This window comes from Mastigoproctus giganteus, chromosome 13, assembly GCF_048544385.1.
Source record: "Mastigoproctus giganteus isolate SK-2022 chromosome 13, ASM4854438v1, whole genome shotgun sequence".
Taxonomy (NCBI): domain Eukaryota; kingdom Metazoa; phylum Arthropoda; class Arachnida; order Uropygi; family Thelyphonidae; genus Mastigoproctus; species Mastigoproctus giganteus.
In genome coordinates this window covers 53,889,799-53,908,649 of record NC_143587.1, presented here as the reverse complement: position 1 = coordinate 53,908,649, position 18,851 = coordinate 53,889,799, and the positions used below count along the sequence as shown (strand labels likewise).

The 18,851-nt window shown below is 38.8% G+C and overlaps 1 protein-coding gene across 1 annotated transcript in view; it reads left to right on the top strand.

The window, feature by feature from the left end:
- The window catches only part of LOC150076062 (glycine receptor subunit alphaZ1-like), a 90,404-nt gene that overhangs the window by 53,410 nt on the left and 18,143 nt on the right, over window positions 1–18,851 (top strand). The window contains exon 3 of the mRNA XM_090387246.1: window positions 14,992–15,059. Within this exon, the coding sequence (XP_090243372.1) occupies window positions 14,992–15,059 (68 nt within the window). The remainder of the gene's footprint in view (window positions 1–14,991; window positions 15,060–18,851) is intronic.

The window sequence follows — 18,851 nt, the reverse complement described above, 5'->3', positions numbered from 1 at the left end:
AATGTTGTGGTACTGTATTGACGTCACAATCATACTTCCTGCAGTTACTACTGCAGGAAGTATGATTGTGACGTCATACTAAGGAAGTATGGTTGTGAAGTCACAATTAAAACAATGGCGTACATTCTCAGTAAGCCAGGTAAAGCAGAATGATAAATAATCTTATCGACCAGACAGGAAATGTAACTGAAAAATTTTAAAACAGTAAACCGCCCATAAATGAAAAAGCTCAACAGGAAAAGAAGGAGAACACTAAAACCCAATGAAACTGCACTGTTCTTTTCAGGTTTAGGGTTTCTAGAAATAAGTTCTTTAATGTACTGAGTGCATTACATTCCAGACTCGTTAGCAAATAGTAATAATTCATGATTTATAATAGAAAAAGAGCAAAAAGCAACGACTTTATGCGCGAACCGAGAAAACTTCGTTTCTGCGCATTCGCCATATTACCTATTCATATTTCCAACCACAGTATGGCAACAAAAATAATATCGAGTGCTTCAGCTACAATATATGGTATACGGATAGCCTAGGTATTAAAAATATATAAAAATAAAAAAATTGGCAAATTTCTATTGATTCCATTTTAATAAAATTTGTGAAGGCTCAATAAATCTTTCTAAAAAGGCCCAAATATAAAAATTCATGAAAATACATTCACTGGGAGTCGAATTGTTATATGCGGACGGACAAACAAAGAATACTTATTGGATTTCTATTAATCTGATTTTAATAAAATTTGTAAGGGCTCCACAAATCTTTCTGAAAGGCCTAAAAATAGCACTTCAAGAAAATGCAGCCATTTGGAGTTGAGCTATTAAAAGGACGAGGAAAAAATACGTATATTAATAATTTTCTGATTTCTATTGTTTTGATTTTAAAGAAATTTGGAATGGCGCAATATATCTTTCTAGAAAGGCCCAAATAATAAAATTTAATTAAAATCCATTAATGGCGGTTGAGTAGTTACATGCAAAAGGACTGACAGACAAACGGACATCGTGAAGACAATAAGCGTATTATGCGTATATGCTAACGCCTAAAAAACTGGAATGACTGGGATAAAATTTTTCAGAAGTGACAACTCCGGAACGCCAGTGAGAGGATACGTCTCCTGGACTGGCAAAAGCTGTGAAATAAAATTGCAGAGAGTAAATTTAATAAAATGAAAAACTCTCCTAATGAAGAATAAATGAAAAAGGATAGTAGAGGAATTCAGCTGCCGATACCCAATCTTTTCAAGGGCAACCTGCAATACACTCTAGAGAGCGTAGGAAGAAAGTAGTATTTCGATAACCTATCAACACAGATGAATGTGAAACGGGCCTCTGTAGCGCCTCTAAAAAAAGAGCCATCAGAGATAGGCACTTACTTCCCAAACACCCCCTCCCTTCCCCCACCTTTCGCCCTGTGGATCCTACCACCACAAACCCTTCACTTCTCTTGACAGTACTCCCTGTGAAGAATAGGCTCCTTCCACAGAGGTATCACTCTGTCCCTTTAACTCCCTATTTCTTTTTGGATTGCCTTCCTATCGTCCACCTTAATCTTCTTGCTCTGTTCCCTGCCCCTTTAATCGTCTTCCTCTTCTAGCGTTTTTTTTTTTTAACTAGGGTCCATCCTGGCAATCTCAGGCGCAGCCCAGGGTTTGCCCCCGCCAGAAAACACTCCCCTACTCTATCCGGTTGCCTCACCGAGGCGGTGGATAGAAAAGCGGGATCCCACCAAGAAGCCTGGCGGCTAAATGCCAGAGGAACAATAGACCAACTTAGCCCAACGCCACACAATGGACACTTACATTAAAAACTTACCATTTCTGGCATTTAAAAGGTAAGGTAAGCAGTAGTCATGAATCCACTGCAGGAAGCCTCCTCGAACAATTCATGCTGAGGGAAATGGACCATAATCTACCACGCAGGTCCAGTGTGTGTTGGAAGATCGACGTATTTAGCAGTCAGGGGCTTGAACCCCGATCTACTCAAAGAATGCGTGCTACTGCACTCCCGCTACTGACCACTCGGATACGGAGGCCGTTTACATACGCTGCCCTACCATTAATATCCGGACACCACTCCATGGATGGGGAAACAGGTCCTATGCATGCAACACGTCACACAACCTGTTATAAATATGCATATTGGGCTTCGAAAAGACAATTGCAAAAGTGGGCATGCAAGATGACAGGTTCAACAGAATTACCTCAAGAGTTCAACAGAATTGATCACCTCAAAAAATGCTAGACGCCGATTAACATGGTGTAAGGAGCGCGAATCCTGAACTGTAGAGCAGTGGAAAACAGTCCTATGGACAGACGAGTCGAGGTTCGCACTCTACCAGTCTGATGGCCGTTCCTGGGTGTGGCGAATGCCAGGGAACAGTTCCTTCCTGATCGTATCCTCCCAACAATGAAGTTTTGTCATGATATGGGGCTGCTTTTCATGGTTTGGCATTAGTCGTTATAGACAAAACCATGAATGGTGTGCGATACCAGGACAGCCTGGACAATTATGCACTTCCAACATTATGGCAATACTTCGGGGAAGGCCTGTACTGTATGAGCAAAACAAAGCGCCATGCTATACTGCTCGGGTTGTAACAGAGTGGTTTGAGGACATGGGCGTAGAAAAGTTGGATTGGCCAGCCCAGAGTGTTGATCTGAACCCTATTGAGCATCTTTGGGATGCATTTGATCGTCGGGTACATGCACGTCGAAATTGCCAAAGAATAAGGCCGAGTGGAGAAACATATCACCTGATATTTATAAAAAGCTGGTTGAGAGTACGCCGCGAAGATTGAAGGCCGTCATAAAAGCAAAATTTTTCAGCACAACATGCATGCTGAAAACAACAAATGACGCAATAGAAGCTATTTTTTTTTGTCTAAAGGCAGGTGTGCGGATATTAATGGTAGGGCAGTGTAGTTTGTATTGCGTCAAAGAGTATACCTCGCGGTTTGTAGAGGAAACCCCAGTGCCACTAGACAATAAACACTATACATTATACACTATAGATAGGCACGCACTGCTTACTCAATTGAAATATTCTGATACATATCTCGCTCTCTTTTAGAGGAAAAAAATTCTATTCTCTTACTCATTTTCGTTTGATAAAATAAACTATTAAAATGCAGTAACTGTTGCCTGTGTTAAGGTATTCAGCAGTTTGAACATGAGCAGAAAACATGGCAGAATCTTTCTTTAATATTAATACTATCAATCTTAATAAAATTGGTTCATTTCATTCTGTTCCTCCTGATATTCTCCCCATCAAACATTCTGCCTCTGGTATATTCCCTCTTTAATGAGCTATAGTTGGTTTTGTTGACGATGAGATTTCAGTTCTTTCTACTGTATCACAAGGAATTCTAAAAGATTGTTCCTTCATACCCACTTTTGGCCGTGTTCCAGTCTGCCAATCGAGTGGTCTCTGCTCGTAGATGAAATAAAGAATGGATCGGATGACCTGACGCTTCACAAAGTTGCCGATTCATCCTGTTATAGCGCAAGAATCGAGAGAGAAAAAAGAGAATTCTCTCTCAATACATTTCTTAATACTTCGAAATGCAAATCATGCTGATTTTTCCTAATCGTACAGTTAGACCATTTCCTAATGCCTCCATGAATACTATAAATATTAAAGACATAGGAATCATTTTACGATTTGATTAACCCTGTCATCACTTTGGTTTCCAAGTTTCTTCAATTTCCCAAACGTTCGCCATCGATCTTTATGAGTAATAAATGTCACATAAAAATAACAAAGCGATTATTATCCTCTACAAGCAAATTATTACATCTTGTTTTTTAAGTGATTTGGTGGCCATCACAATTAATCTCTTTCGCTATCATGAGCTTATTCCAATCAAATTTATTTATATGTTCATGTTTCCGCAATCGACATGACCGTGAATCTCTCTACTATCATTTTACACTTTCTTCCATTCAGTACCAGATTACACCATATTATCATCCTTGTTTGCAATTTAATGGAATCCTATTACATAAGATTTCCTCGCTTTTTCTTGGGCATATTCCTTTCATAGTATCGCGCATTAATGCCGGTCATAAATCTTATTTCTCTCTACGTATTCTTCAGATAAACTACCCTAAGTTATCAAAAGTACGGAACACTAAAAGACTTTCGTATAAGTAACCATAAACATCATTTTAATATAGTATAGACGAGCCTTCAGTACAGCGGACCGGCTACACGAAAACATTTGCACCTACTGGAATAAGACAGGCGTAATCTGACCACGAGAAGACACTAGTAAAGAGAGCTAAGAACAGGAAGGAATTCTCATATGTGAAAATATTGTTGTACTAGAGTTGTAGGAGCATCACTGACTAAGGCCATGTTGCTCCGTGTATACCGTCTGTAAATTCCGTGTGTTCTGTGGTTGATTTTCTATTTGCTGGACGAAAAACCCGAGTTTCCGGGAGAAAAAACCATTCTACCCTCGCTGAGACCGGCGAACTCAGCCACGTTGTGAAAAAGGCCCATAAAAATTCCTCCCCTCATCGACAGGACTTGAACTCAGGTCATTTCCACCCGGTGTGGCGAGAACGGCAATTCTACCATCTGTGCTACCTACGAGGGCCTCTCATATGTGAATGTGAGAAAGAAGAGAATGAATCCAATGTAACCGGTTGCAGCGGAAGATTCACATTTTTTGTATTGTATATATACTTGACTTAGGTTTCACCCAGGCTAATGCATATCTCCACCAATAAAATCTGTATTCACGTAGAATTTCTACAAATAGGCTAACAGTTTAATATGTAGTTTGTGTAGCGTGGTGTGGTGTTTGTGTTGTCAACAGGCTACGTTGCCACTAGGTGTCACAATGAATCAGCTTCCTGGTGCCCATCCCTGGCACGTGGAGCCGAGCCAGAAATGTGCAAGCTCCATGTCCATGATGCACAGACAGGTTCTTCGGTCATCATGCACGTTTATCCTGCACCCACCAGAAATAGTGCAATACTGGTGGGTGCCAGCAATCACGAAAATGTAACTAGTTGCAATGGAAGATTCACAAAAAACCAAAATATTATTTTTAGGCTACCCGAATAATTAAATTCATCTGTCGTGCATTGTGTATTAATGTCCGTAAATTGCGTGTGTTCTATAGTCGATTTGCCTGTTTTTCTGGACGAAAAACCTGAGTTTCCGGGGGGAGGAACCTTGCTATCAACGCCAGAGACCGACTAACTCAGCCACGGAGTGAGAAAAGCCCATTACAGTTCCTCGCGTCATCGACGGGATTCAAACCCGGGCCTTTTCCACCCGATGTGAGGAGGACGGTGACGATACCACTGTGCTACCCGCGCAGACTGCAGATCCCACAGCCAAGACTAAGATCGACATCTGCACTTGTGGCTCACCACAACAGGTTTGCACTCTCTAAGAGGTTTCTCCCCAAGCAGATGCTCACCGCCCTGAACTTTGTGGACGCCGACTTTGACAGGCTAATAAGTAACAAGCAGGAAAGACACAACTTTATCAAAGCCCTTGAACCCTGAACTACTAAAAGAGGATCATGATGCTCCCATCCCCATATTCAAATCTGGAGCCCTGCTGAATCATTGCCAAGTTGTATTCTGTTTTTTCTGTATTTGTGTTCAGCTCTGTTTTTATGCTGTATTGGTATTTCTTTTTTGCATTTGTAATCTGTATTTTGTAGCCTTTTTGCATTTGTACGCTGTATTTTGTAGCCTATTGTATTTGTAATCTGTATTTTGTAGCCTTTTTGCATTTGTACGCTGTATTTTGTAGCCTATTGTATTTGTATGCAGTACTTTATTTTGCTTTTCTCTAACTGCTATATGTGAACCCCTGGCGCTCGTCGCCATGATGGGATATTGTCCTGTAACTCTACTTCACAATAAAGAGTTATTCATTTTTTTATTTAAAGTTCAAAGAGGAATTGGATAACCAAATTTTGGCGACGAGGAAGATATGAATATTTCTTTTTCCTTTTTTTGACAGATGCAGAAAAAAGTTCAAATCCTTCTGTCATTTAGACATCAAAATACTAAATACTAATACCACTAATTTTCCATTCACACTTGGAATCTCTAAGGGCGACAAAGAATGGACAAATTTCGATCCGAAATTACAGTTATGCAAATGAGTTCAAGAGCATACAAAAAAGGGCGCATCGATAATCCATGACCAAATACCTTAACTGAGCGCGAGATCTCCGTGGATAGCAATACAGAAGTAGTACCCACTTGTGCTGAGACCAAGACTGTTAATTGGCGTTGGAGGTGTGAGTTCCCATTCTTGCATAAGCATCACGGACATTCTTTACTAGAATGAGGTCTGAGGATCAAACAAGAAATTTTCTGTGCAGTGTAAACAGGTATCTAGGAAAGCACATGGACATTACATACAGACTATACTCTAGTTATGTAGGTATTGATTTAACAGGAAAGCTCTGTGCCTTATCAGCCGTTAAAAGCCTTATCGTCCATTAAAAGAACTACTTGCTCTTGCAAAACGCGAACATAACAATCATCTCTATACTTTAGAAGCATGAGAATTCTTTCTGAATGAAAAACCCGATGACATGAGGAAAAATTATCACCCGAAACAGAAACAGTTCAGTGGAAAAAATAGTGTAAATATTGATGGTGTTGTCTCACTACCCAACGTCAAATATACCTCTCTTTCTGCAATGCTAACGGGGCAACATCTGGTTCCTGGTTCCCTCCAGATGAAACTAAATGAAATTACTCATTTGTTGGTATGAACAAAGTTATCGCCCGAGACAGTTCATTGGAAAAAATGGTGTAAATCTCAATGGTCTTGTCTCACATTGACAAAATTTATAAATTCAAATTCAAATTGTTATTTTAACGGCACGTAGCTTATCGTTTATATCCGTATAATCTTCTTTTTTTTTTTTTTTTCTTTTTCGCCTTTTGTCTACGCGTGTGTTTAATGACTAATTTGCATGTTGTGTGGGTTGAAAAACCAGGAATAATACACGGGGGAACCATACGCTCTCCGCCTCAGATCGGCTATCATACCATCGACTGAATAGTGCAACAGAAATTCGCATTCACAATTGCACTGAGACAGCTTTTCATTAGGAACACATCCTCCAACCCTAACTTCATGTGAGCGTGATGTAGTGCACCGTCTCTACACACTTAAGGAGATGCAGACTGCAAAGCTTGGCAACCAGACAGAGGGACATAAGGCCCTAAAATAAATGAACGTAGGGGAGAGGGAGTTGGACATTAAGTCGCGGGATATCCCACGACTTTAAATTTAGGGAACATTTAAATTTAAGAATTCGTAAAATCAAAACGGTAATAGTCCAATTTTAACATAAAATTTAAATTTATCCAAAAAATGACAAAAATGTCAAATCGACAAATAGCCTAAAACTAAAAATAAGCAAGATGGACCCTGATGCCTTCTAATTGGAGCACCCTGTATAAGAGCCTGCAGTATTCGTATCAATTTTTTTTTCAGTTTGTATGACTAACAAACGAATCTTAATTTATCTTCAGACTCGTTCTGCTATGTTTGTGGATATTACAAAGAACCGAAGCAGGTGAATCATAAGTTGGTGGCACCAAGTTTTGCAGCGCATGTAAAACCTATTTTGGAATGCTGTGGGTCTACAGTTAGTCTATATAAAGACAAATTGTGGGCACCTCATTTCTGCTGCGATTTTGTGAAAGAAGGCAAACAATGAGGTTCTCTTTTCACCCCTTGGTTTTCCTTCCTCGACTTGAATTTCGAAGCATCATCTTGTCAGCGAGAGTGGCCTCTCCTTGTAGTTCTACGTAGTCAAGTAGCGACTAGTTAAAGTGACATTTTAGCACCATTTTCATGTTTACTGGTGAATTCAAGTTTTTTTTTTTTTTTTTTTAATAGAGGGAACAACCGTTTTCCGTTTTAACCAGATGGCAGTACGGGGAAGCTTGTATGTCGATCGGCCTACTGACTCACTACTCAGTCTATTATATGGATTGAGTCAATAGGCAAAGGTGGGGGTCTTTATTTTTGTTATCCTACTTAGACTGACCTAAAACTTCGCGGGCATTATATACCCAAATTAATGCCCCCCCCCTCCCATAACCGAAGTTAATGAATTTATTTTTGCCAGTAAAAACAAGGTTACGATAACGTGTGTGCTTAATGGAAAACTCGTGTTTGGTCCGCTTGTACCAGTTCATTAATTTTTATAAAGAAAGAAAATATATTCAAAAATATAGGTTGAAGTAGTGCGCAAGGAGTCACTCTCATCCATAAAACATTTTCGCACGCTATAGGCTTTACTGGGTGTTTATTCGATTAACGCGTAAGCTTTTCAGTAGCCCTGTTATTAATTGATTGGCGATGTTGCCGGGTGGTCAATCAACAAAGTGCATAAGTACACGTGCTTTGAGTGACTGGGGTTCAAGCTCGTGACTGCTAAATACGATACTGTTTCTCGTATTCTCAGTATCTTGTGAACTCCTCTGACCGTGTGATGGTACCGGAGTATAAACAGAAAATGTATTTATTTATTTTATTAATACTCTGTAAACTCAACCATTGCATGAATTTAAGTTGTTGCTTTATTTATTTTAATCAGCAAATGCTGATTCCTCAATTTCAACACGCATGCAAAAGGCAAGTCTGACAGTATTTTATCTTTCTTCGTGAACAACGCTCTTGCTTCCTCGGAACATTCTCATTTACTTGAAAGACTGCTTAGACAACCAGTCTAGAAGCGCCACGAATGTTGAGACAGCATATCCGTCACGATAGAAACGAAGCCTTTTAAAGATACAAATGGCTTTCCTTACGAGACTTATGTTCTATTTCTTTTTTTTTTTTTTTTTTATGATAAGGACAGTCTGTCAATGATTATCTTGCGTAACTTTAAGATCGATTTTTCTACTTCACTCGCCTTTCTCTGATATTAAAACTCGTATGTGGGCAGTTCTGTAAAAAGACATAGTGTCGATAAAGGTTAAACAGGTTCAAAGACATCTTTATTTCCTTTTGTTAGTATACAGGATGGTTTATGGGGCTTCTCGCTAGGTGACTGTCCTCGAATTTCTAACTTTGCAAAGTAAAATAAAACTGTCCAAGCTGTTTATCTCTGATAAACTACCTCATACATAAGAGGCACTGAAAAGCAAAAAATAAACAAAACAAATAAATACTTTGAAAGGCCAATAGACGTCTTAATTCATCAGTAATGCTCAAATATTATTCTGATTCCCCAGTCCAGTGAAAATACACTGCTCGACAAAATTAACAGAACACGTATAAAACGTGGTGGAACTCATGAACCTTGCGTTGAAAAGGGACAATATTTGGTATGGTGGTCTGGTACGATAGAATAACGATGAAAGGATGAGAAGACAACAGGAAACTTCGGACAGGACATTTATAGGGGTTGAATAAGAATTGCCAAAAGGTCATATTACAGAAATCGGTACAAAGCGCTCGAAAATATGGTCACATGACATCAACACGGCGTATGATCCCACCAACGGTGAAATAGAAGTCTGACAGCTGTAAACCATGCTCGACATAGAACGTCTATAAGGTTCTGCGGCAACAAATGTCATTCTTCCAAGAGCACAGAGTTGACTATCGGCATGCAATGCGACGCCCAAGAGCTCTCACACATGTTCAATCGGATTTAAGTCTGGTGATCGTGCTGACCACGGCAGTCATTGGATATCTTCAGTTTCAAGATATTCCTCCACCCCTTGAGCTCTATGTGCAGTGGCGTAGTCATGCATGAAAAGAAAATCTGGGCGAACCGCATCCTTAAAAAAATAACACATACGGTTCGATGATCTGTTACGGTACCCCTATCAAAAACATAAAAGGGTTGCGGCCGTTGATCATTATTCCGCCCCACACAAGAACACCGCCTGCACTGTAACTGTCCCTTTCTCTGATGTTGGAGGGATGGTACTGCATTCCTCGTTGTCTTCGGGTGAAATAACGTTTAGAATCGGTTTGTAGGCTAAAATGGGACTCCTATTTTGAGGGTTTAGTGTCAAATAACGTTAACTACAAAATCATTTTGTAGTGAACATTTTTGTAATTAACCAAGAAAAAGTCATTTGGCATTTTCTTAGTTTACTGGAAATGAACTTACAGCCCAAGCTAACTTTAAAGTACTAGAGAGATGCAGTTCTATGACATGATATGCATTATTATTTGCTTAAAGTAAAACTAAAGTCATCTCAAAGATAAAATGCAATTTTGTAGTTAACGTTGTTTGACACTAAACCCCTCGATTTTATTGTGAACAGTATCTTCGGCGACATGTTTACAATAAAATATTCATGAAAAACATTTTGTTCTGTTAATTTTGTCGAGCAGTGTAGTTAAGAACAAGACAAGTAAAGAGCAATCAAGATCATTATTATTACTGTAATTATTTATACATGTGTATAGGTAAACTACCCTACCAAAAGTCATGGGACACTTTGAACAAAAAATGTTCATATTATTTAAATTCAAAGTATAACTACTTCAGTGCGTCATGGAAGACTTCCTACTTATTTTTGGTAGAAAGCTGGTGATATTGTGCTTCGCCCCTTCTTTAAAGCCTTCGTGAGTCCACTAACGAAGACGATCGTTTTGGCCTTGCCTTAAGTCTACAATCTAGTTCATCCCAAAGATGTTCGACTGGAATGAGATTGATGCTGTGTGCTGACCACAGCAATGTTCCCATATTATTTGATTCAAGCTATGCGTTCGAATCTTTACTTTGTAACATAGATCGTTGTCGTGTTGGAGGGTGTAAGGACCGTTTCCATAAAATCGCGACAATGTTAGGCACACAGAACTGTTTAGTGGACCTAATCCATACCACAAAAAACACGTCCAGACCATGATACTTTGTTCTCCTCCCAACTTCACAGTCAGGTCATGATCTTAAGACTGTCCTGGATCCCGGCTAAACTGATTTCTGCTTGGAATCAACGTAATAGAAACGAAAATAAGATATTTTTTGTTTCTGTCACACTCCATTACTCGCTGGGCATTACAAATTCAACTCATACTCACATCCTTCTCATTTTACTTAACTTCAGCAACAAATATAACTACAACCAAAAATAAATAAGTAAATGAAATTATGCTGCATTTTTTTTTTTTTTTTTTTTTTTTCAGTACAGCTCAACTCATCAAAAATGAGCGAACGGTTTTGGCAGAACGGAAAAATTACATCAATAACTTCAAGGAAGAATGAGGCCAACAGTAACAGCGTAAGTGACACACCCAGTTGAATGAGAGATGTGTACACCGTTAATACAACGTGCCATGCAGAGCACCTCCCCTTATTCTTGATAACTGAGTGCTCAATTCTACGAATGAAAGGGAAGTGCTACAATTGTAAAACAGTTGCAGTTTACAATTCGGGTGGCAAAGTAAAAGACAAAAAGAACATTTACTGATTTTATTAATTCGTCAACAGTAAATATGCCTGCATTAACATATAGCACTGCCTTCGTTTATAGAATACAGGACTATTTCTCAATGATAAACAGTTTTATTATTGAAATATACCTAAAACCATTCAACTATCCAAGAGCAATCATTCAAGGTAGCAACCCAACTACCAGTTCATCCTCGATATAAAAATAAGAAGAAAAAAAAAAGTCGACCGACTTCACATAACATTGTCATTTTCCATTTGCGAAGTATGGCAACGAAGTTACTGAACTGGTACTCTTGCAGTCATGTTTGTTGAATTTGAAAATAAACGGGAAATGATATTTTGTAGTTTAAACTTTCTCCACTAGATGGTGGTACACAGATTGTCTAGTAGGCAGACAGGTTGCAAGTAACAAACAATTTCGTTAGTAGCGTTAACGCTCCGTGCCATGATTTTGCAATGGAGCAACAAACGATATCAAATTTTGTTTTAAACTGAGAAAATCTGCAACAGAGTATTGAAATGTTAAAAACTGTTTATGGTAAAGAAAAATCAAGTCGTACTAGTGAATACGAATGGTATAAGCGGTTCAGACACTGAAGTGAAAATGTTCGGAATAATCCAAGAACTGGACAACCTCTGGAAATGAGCACAGAGTTGCAAAAGCTCGGAAATTGCGGCAACAAGTCGTCGATTGACCCTCAAAATGATGGCTGCTAAGTTCGATTCATCAAATTTTGCTAAGGAGACGATTCATCAAATTTTGCAAGAATATTTAGGGGAAAGGAAGGTCTGTTCAACATTTGTGCCGCACAACCTCGCAGATGAGCAGAAGCAACGAAGAATATCATCGTGCGAAGACTTCATTCAGACGTGCCAAGAAGTCCTAATTTCCTCGACTGTATTGTAATTGGAGACGGGTGTTTTGCATTTCAGTACGACCCAGAGACGAAGCGTCAGAGCATGCAGTGGACTTCAAATCGTCCCCATGGCTCAAAGCGGTTTGGTTTACGGAAGTCTAGGATCAAGACGATGCTGATCGTGTTTTTCGATAAATAGGATGTGATTCACAAGGAATTTTTACCTGAAGAGGAGATAGTCAATGCTGCGTTCTCTGTACAGGTGCTGCAAAAACTAATGAATCGCATTTCCCTGGTGAGCCCGTAATTTCGAGAGAAATACAACTGGTTCGTATTGCAGACAATGCCCATTTTGCACTTGTTGTGAAGACATTTTTGACGAAACATGGCATTGTACAAATGAACCATCCACCCAACTCTCCCGATCTAGCACCAGCGGACTCCGTAAACTTTCCCAATGGGAAAACTGTCTTCAAAAGAAAGAGATTTCAAGGTGTTCACATAAAGAAAAACGCAACCGCCGAACTGAACATCATCTCTTTGGATGCCTTCGCAGACTCTTTTCAGAAACTTTTGGAACGGTATAATAAGTGCATTCAATGAGGTAGTGATTACTTTGAATAAAAATAAAACCAATTTTAGAGCTCCTTCACTATGTTCTTTTTATTGCACCAGCCTGTGAACTTTATTTCCACATCTCGTACAAATCCTCGAATTCAAGGTGGTCCTTTTCATAAACTCACTTGGTAATCACGGCACATCGCGCATTAGCATTAGCATTAATTGAGGCATATGATGCAAAAAAGCAAGCTTATAGAGCATCAGCCAAAAAAAAAAAAAAAAAAACCTTCCCATTTCACCCATCCGGTCACTTCAAATGTTTTTGTCTAGGTCAGCCTTAAATTTTTTTAAGCTATCAGCTTCCACAACAACAGATGGAAATCAGTTCCAGCAATTAACTACCGGCTGGCTAAAGGCAAACTTCCACACATCTATTCTACAACTGTTTTTCCTCAACTTGAATCTATGCCCCCCTCAGGTTCTTAATCTCAGAAAGTGAAAGTATCCCATCAGCATTGAGCCTGCTCAAACCATTCAAGGCCTTATACACCTCAATCAGATCACTTCGCAGGTGCCTAGTCTCCAGATGCTGCAACTTACAGAATTTAAACCTCTCCTGGTAAGAGAATCCCTTTGTTCCTCTCACCAATCTTGTTGCCCTTCTCTGTACTCGTTCTAGCAACTCTACATCCTTCCTGAAATGAGGCCTCCAGACCTGTACGCAGTACTCAAGGTGTGACCTGAGCATTGCCTTATACAAAGGTATAATCACTTCCGTGTCTCTGCTAGCAAAATTCCTATATATCATTGACAAAACTCCATGCCCTGCTCTGGCCGCCCGTCTGCAATGCTCAGAGAACTTCATATCTGACTGCACTATTATCCCCAGGTCTTTTTCATTCTCCACCTTCCTAAGTGTAGTACCACACAGTTGGTACGTTTTTTTTTCTTGGGTTACTGCTACCCATATGCAGTACTTTGCATTTGTCAACGTTAAACTTCTCAGCCCATCTACCTAACTTTTCTAGATCCTGCTGCAGTAGCATAGTCTTTACTTAACAACCCTGCCAACCTTTGTATCATCTGCAAACTTGGACATTAAGCCTGATATACCTTCATCGATATCATTAATAAATACACAAAACAACAATGGACCCAGCACCGAACCCTGGGGGACTCCACTAATAACATCAGTCCACGTAAAGCAGTGTACATTTATTACCATTCTCTGCGGCCTCCCATTTAAACATCCCTTTATCCATTGCAGCAACTTGCCCTTAATGCCATACCGCTCCAACATGACCAATTTGTTATAAAATAACCATGTCACGTGTTACATTATATGTTTATTTTATTCATGTATGTTACATTACGAGGGCCAGGAATGAAATGCATCAATATTACTAGAGCATTCGAAGGAACAGAGTGAGCGCTTGTGATCCATCAGTTATTCCTTTCTCTTCAAAGAATGGTGTAGCCGTCCACACTGGCACACGTGGTGTTAGATCCTTTTTAACGATTTTTTAAAGGAACATCCTATTTCGCTGGCCTAAAATAAACCGCTGCAGCTGTATGAAACAGTTGAAACAAGCTTAGTGGTCTTCCCTAATTCCATGTCCATACTTAGCCATAAACCATGTCGTCAGCAGGGGACAATGCGTGAAGATAGATTAAAATGCACTTGAGTTATCACAAAAGCTCTTTGCTCTATTAAAAAAAAAAATATATATATATATATACAGTACTGCACATACACACAAAAGGCTACGCCTACTAGCCCTAAATTAAAATGTGAGTAGGCAAGGTGAAGACCATCAAGTAGCCTTCCATCATTCCGATAATTTTTCCTAATGATCCGCATTCTTGCAGTTTCGCAAAAGAGATTGTATCCGGGTGTACGGAAGCCCATTAAGCCCTCTTCATAGTTGCGATTACAACTGACTGGACAGAAGAAAATCTCAAAACTTAAAAAATATTGTTATTTTAATATCCAAAATTATCAATATCATGTAATATTAAATTGTATATGATCCTCACAGTGTAATAATCGCATTCAGCGTTAGCTTTGTCTACTCTCTCTCTCTCTCTCTCTCTCTCTCTCTCTCTCTTCTCTCTCTCTCTCTCTCTCTCTCTTTCTAATTATAATTTTGCTTTCTAGGTATACCGGTCCCCCTGACTCTACAGGTAGAAGTGGGATACATGGGTGACATCGACTCTAAAGAGATGGTAAGTGCATAGGTTGGACAGTTAGTATTTATTTATTTATGAACAAACAGCATGTAAGAGAATCTCTAATACAAACAGCATGCAAGATAATCTCTAATGATCAAATACAGAGGCATATACATAAAGTATTTATATAAAGTTATGTACAAACATATTAACGAATACAGGGTAGAGAGTAGAAATAAGTAGAACTTAATTCAGTTTTCTTGTTCGGTTTTTATGTCAAGACAACTAAGGCCAATGTGTCAGTATATGGTCGGTTTGTCAGCTTGTCTGCTTTTTTTTTGGGAACTCAGGGAACTCAGGAAACTCCTTCCTTCCGGGAACTCAGGTTTTCCTGAGTTCCCGGAAGGAAAAGCCATGCAACCATCGTCCAAAACCTACTAACTTTGTAATGACGTGTAAAAAAAAAAGCCATAATAGTTCCTTCTGTCGAAAATCGATTTAAAACCAGGCCTTTTCCACAGGTCTGTGAAGGACAGGTGTGGAAGGATCGTAGTTACAATACCATTGTTATATGCTTGAAGATCTTGTATCTGGAATATCTTATACGGAAACTTGCAAAAGTGTTTTCTGGTGAGCTGTCCGTGCCGTGGATATATAAATCTTCAAGTGAAGAGAAACACTATGTACACTTACAGTACCTTTGGATTTTTGCTCCACTGCTGCAGCGAAAACTTCAGCAACAGCCGTTTAATAACCATGCCGCTTGTGGCCTAGAATGTCTTTATGAAATTATTCACAGCTTCATTGGAATACTGACTATAAACATTATGCACACGTCGATATTCCCTACTAGCTTTAGCACTGCATTTCTAAACGTGCCAAAGTCAAAAACAACACTATCAGTATCATCATACGTATGCCGTTACTTTGCTTTTTTTTCAAACGTTGAGAAATAGCGATACTGCCTCTGGTGCCACAAACTCGGGCAACGCAATTATGCAAATCTAAAATCAGATAATAATCCTTTAAAGATTATTATATATAAAGCTTTTAAAATGATTCTAATAAAGATGACCAGATTGGTGAGGTCTAATGGATGTCCATATAAAGGTGTCCATCCATTGGCTTAAAGGCGCGGACTATAAAGCTTGACAACTAGATATCTTAGGGGAAACTAGATTGAGGTATATAAGGCCTCGAAGAGGATCAGTAAAATGATCAACGGGATAAGATACTCACAGGTAGGGGAGATAAGAACTAGTGGACACAAATATAAAATCTTAAATGGTAACAGAAGGCTGGACCTCATGAAGTTACCCTCGGGAATCGTGTCGTAGATCATTGAATTAAATTATTTACCAAGGTAATCGAGGCGGAGAGTTTGTCAAAGTTCAAAGAGGAATTCGATAGCCACTCTTTGGTTATGGGAAAAGTATAAAGTGATTATGGATAACTACTGTATTTTTTTTATCAGATGCAAGAAAAGCCTGGCTTCTTGAAACACAATTATCCATTTTATTAGCAATACAAATAGTAATATTCAAATATTTCAACTCTTTCCAACAAAAACTTTGAAATAATGCCTCGGATGTAAATTTATGATAAACTTGTATTTATTAGCAAAATTCATGCAGCTATCCAAACAGGTCAATCCATTTCTCGGTGAATGCAACTGGTATGTCGAACAGCATGCATCACATTACAAGGAGGATTAAGATTTTGCCATCTTAATCCTCCATTCTTAATTAAACACAATACAATACAATGAATACTACTACAATGCCCATTACGGCAACAGCATTAGTGGTTTTACATGAATTAATTATGAAGTATCCATTTTCATCAACACAATAAAAAATTACAACAAAAAGCTGCAAGGAAGCTGGATTTTTCCGCATAAAACAAAAATAAAACCATGTCTATACAAATTATATCTACTCTTCCTATACTCTACCGACCGTAAGATAATGGGAAAAGTATAATTATTAATCAGTATGTTACCGACAAGAATCAGTAAACAGACAAGTAACAAATGCTCGTAACTATCATTAAAATGTAACTTCATATTTCTTTTACCTTTTGAACTTTTATGATTTAAAAAATATACATCGAGGTGTGGCAATAAAGTTCCCGGATTGGTGCAATAAAAAGAACACAAAGTGAAGAAGCTCAAAAATGGTTTTATTTTTATTCAAAGTTACCACCACCCGGTTGAATGCACTTATTACACGGTTTTAAAAGTTTTTGGAAAGGGTCAGCGAAGGCGTTCAAAGATATGATATTCAGTTCGGGCGGTTACGTTTTTCTTTATGTCTTCGACATCTTGAAATCTCTTTTCTTAGAGGGCCGTTTTCATCTTGGGAAAGAGGAAGAAGTCCGCTGGTTATAGATCGGGATAGCTGATCTGTACAAGTGCGGAATGGGCGGGGGGATTGTCGTACAACAAGAACCAGCTGCCTTTTTCTCGAAATTACGACCTCGCCCGGAAAATGCGCTTCAATAGTCTTAAAAGCACCTGTATGTAGAACGTAGTCATGATTCTCTCTCTCCTTCAGGTGCAAATTCCTTGTGAATTACACCATAGTTGTGCAAAAACATTATCAGCATCGTCATTACCCATGTCTTCTGTAAATAAAACTTTTCCAGCCTTGGTGATGATTTGGAAGTCTACGGCATGCGCTAACGCTTCGTCTCTCGGTCGTACTGAAATATTTGATGAATCGTCTCCTTATTCATATCCAACTCATCAGCCATCATTCTGCGGGTCAAGAGACGATCTTTTACCACAACTGTCCGAACTTTTGCAACTCTGTTCTCATTTCTTGAGATTGACGGGCACCCGCTTCTTGGGTCATCGTGAACATTCTCACGTCTCTCTCTGAACTGCTTATACAATTCAATTGTACAAATTTGTATTAGCGTTTCATCACCATTAACAGTTTTTAACATCTCATACGTTTCTTTCGCGGATTTTCTCAGTTTAAAACAAAATTTGATATGCGTTTGTTGTTCCATTGCAAAATCGTGACACGGAACGTGAAGGCTACTAGCGAAACTGGTTGTTACTTGCGACCTATCAGCCTACTGGACAATTTGTGTACCATCTGTCGCAGGAGGTTTGAACGACAACACACCACTTCCGTTTATTTTCGAACTCATTGAGCCTGACTGCAACAGCATCAGTCCGGGAATTTTATTGCCGAACCTCGTATATACGTAGTCTTAAGTATATTATATAAGTATAAACTCTGCGTCTTACGCTGTCAAGCATTGATTCCACGAAGAACATGTTTCCAGCCAATTGTCTTCGGACCTTCAATAAATTTAGGATCCACCCTGATAGGTTCTGTGAAGACAAGCTCTACTGGAAGGAAATCCTCAAGAACTGCTACCAGATAATGAATCTATGATACTCACCTGCTCCTGGACATGACTGACTGTTTTTTTTTTTTTTTTAACTTGCCTATTTGTATTTGACAAAGACTTTTTTCTTCATGCAATTATATATTTTGTATATTACTGTATATTATTGTATATTTTGTATATTTAATCCTGTAAATTACTCGGGTCGAGCACGCATGTACTCTTGTTTATTGTACACGTGTTCCTCGCACCTTAGTCTGTAAATATTCACACCCTTCTGGAACAGAGCCGTCCCGGGGTGACCCAAGGTTTCTTGGGAAATAAACTGATTTTAATAATAATAATTATTATTATAATTCCACATACAGTATTTCGACGAGCTGAAGTATAATAACATGACATTGCGGAATCTATCATGAGAGTTCTTCTAAGAAAATTAGATGAGCTGTTTTTTTTTTTTTTTCTGCCTCCAATACAAAAAAA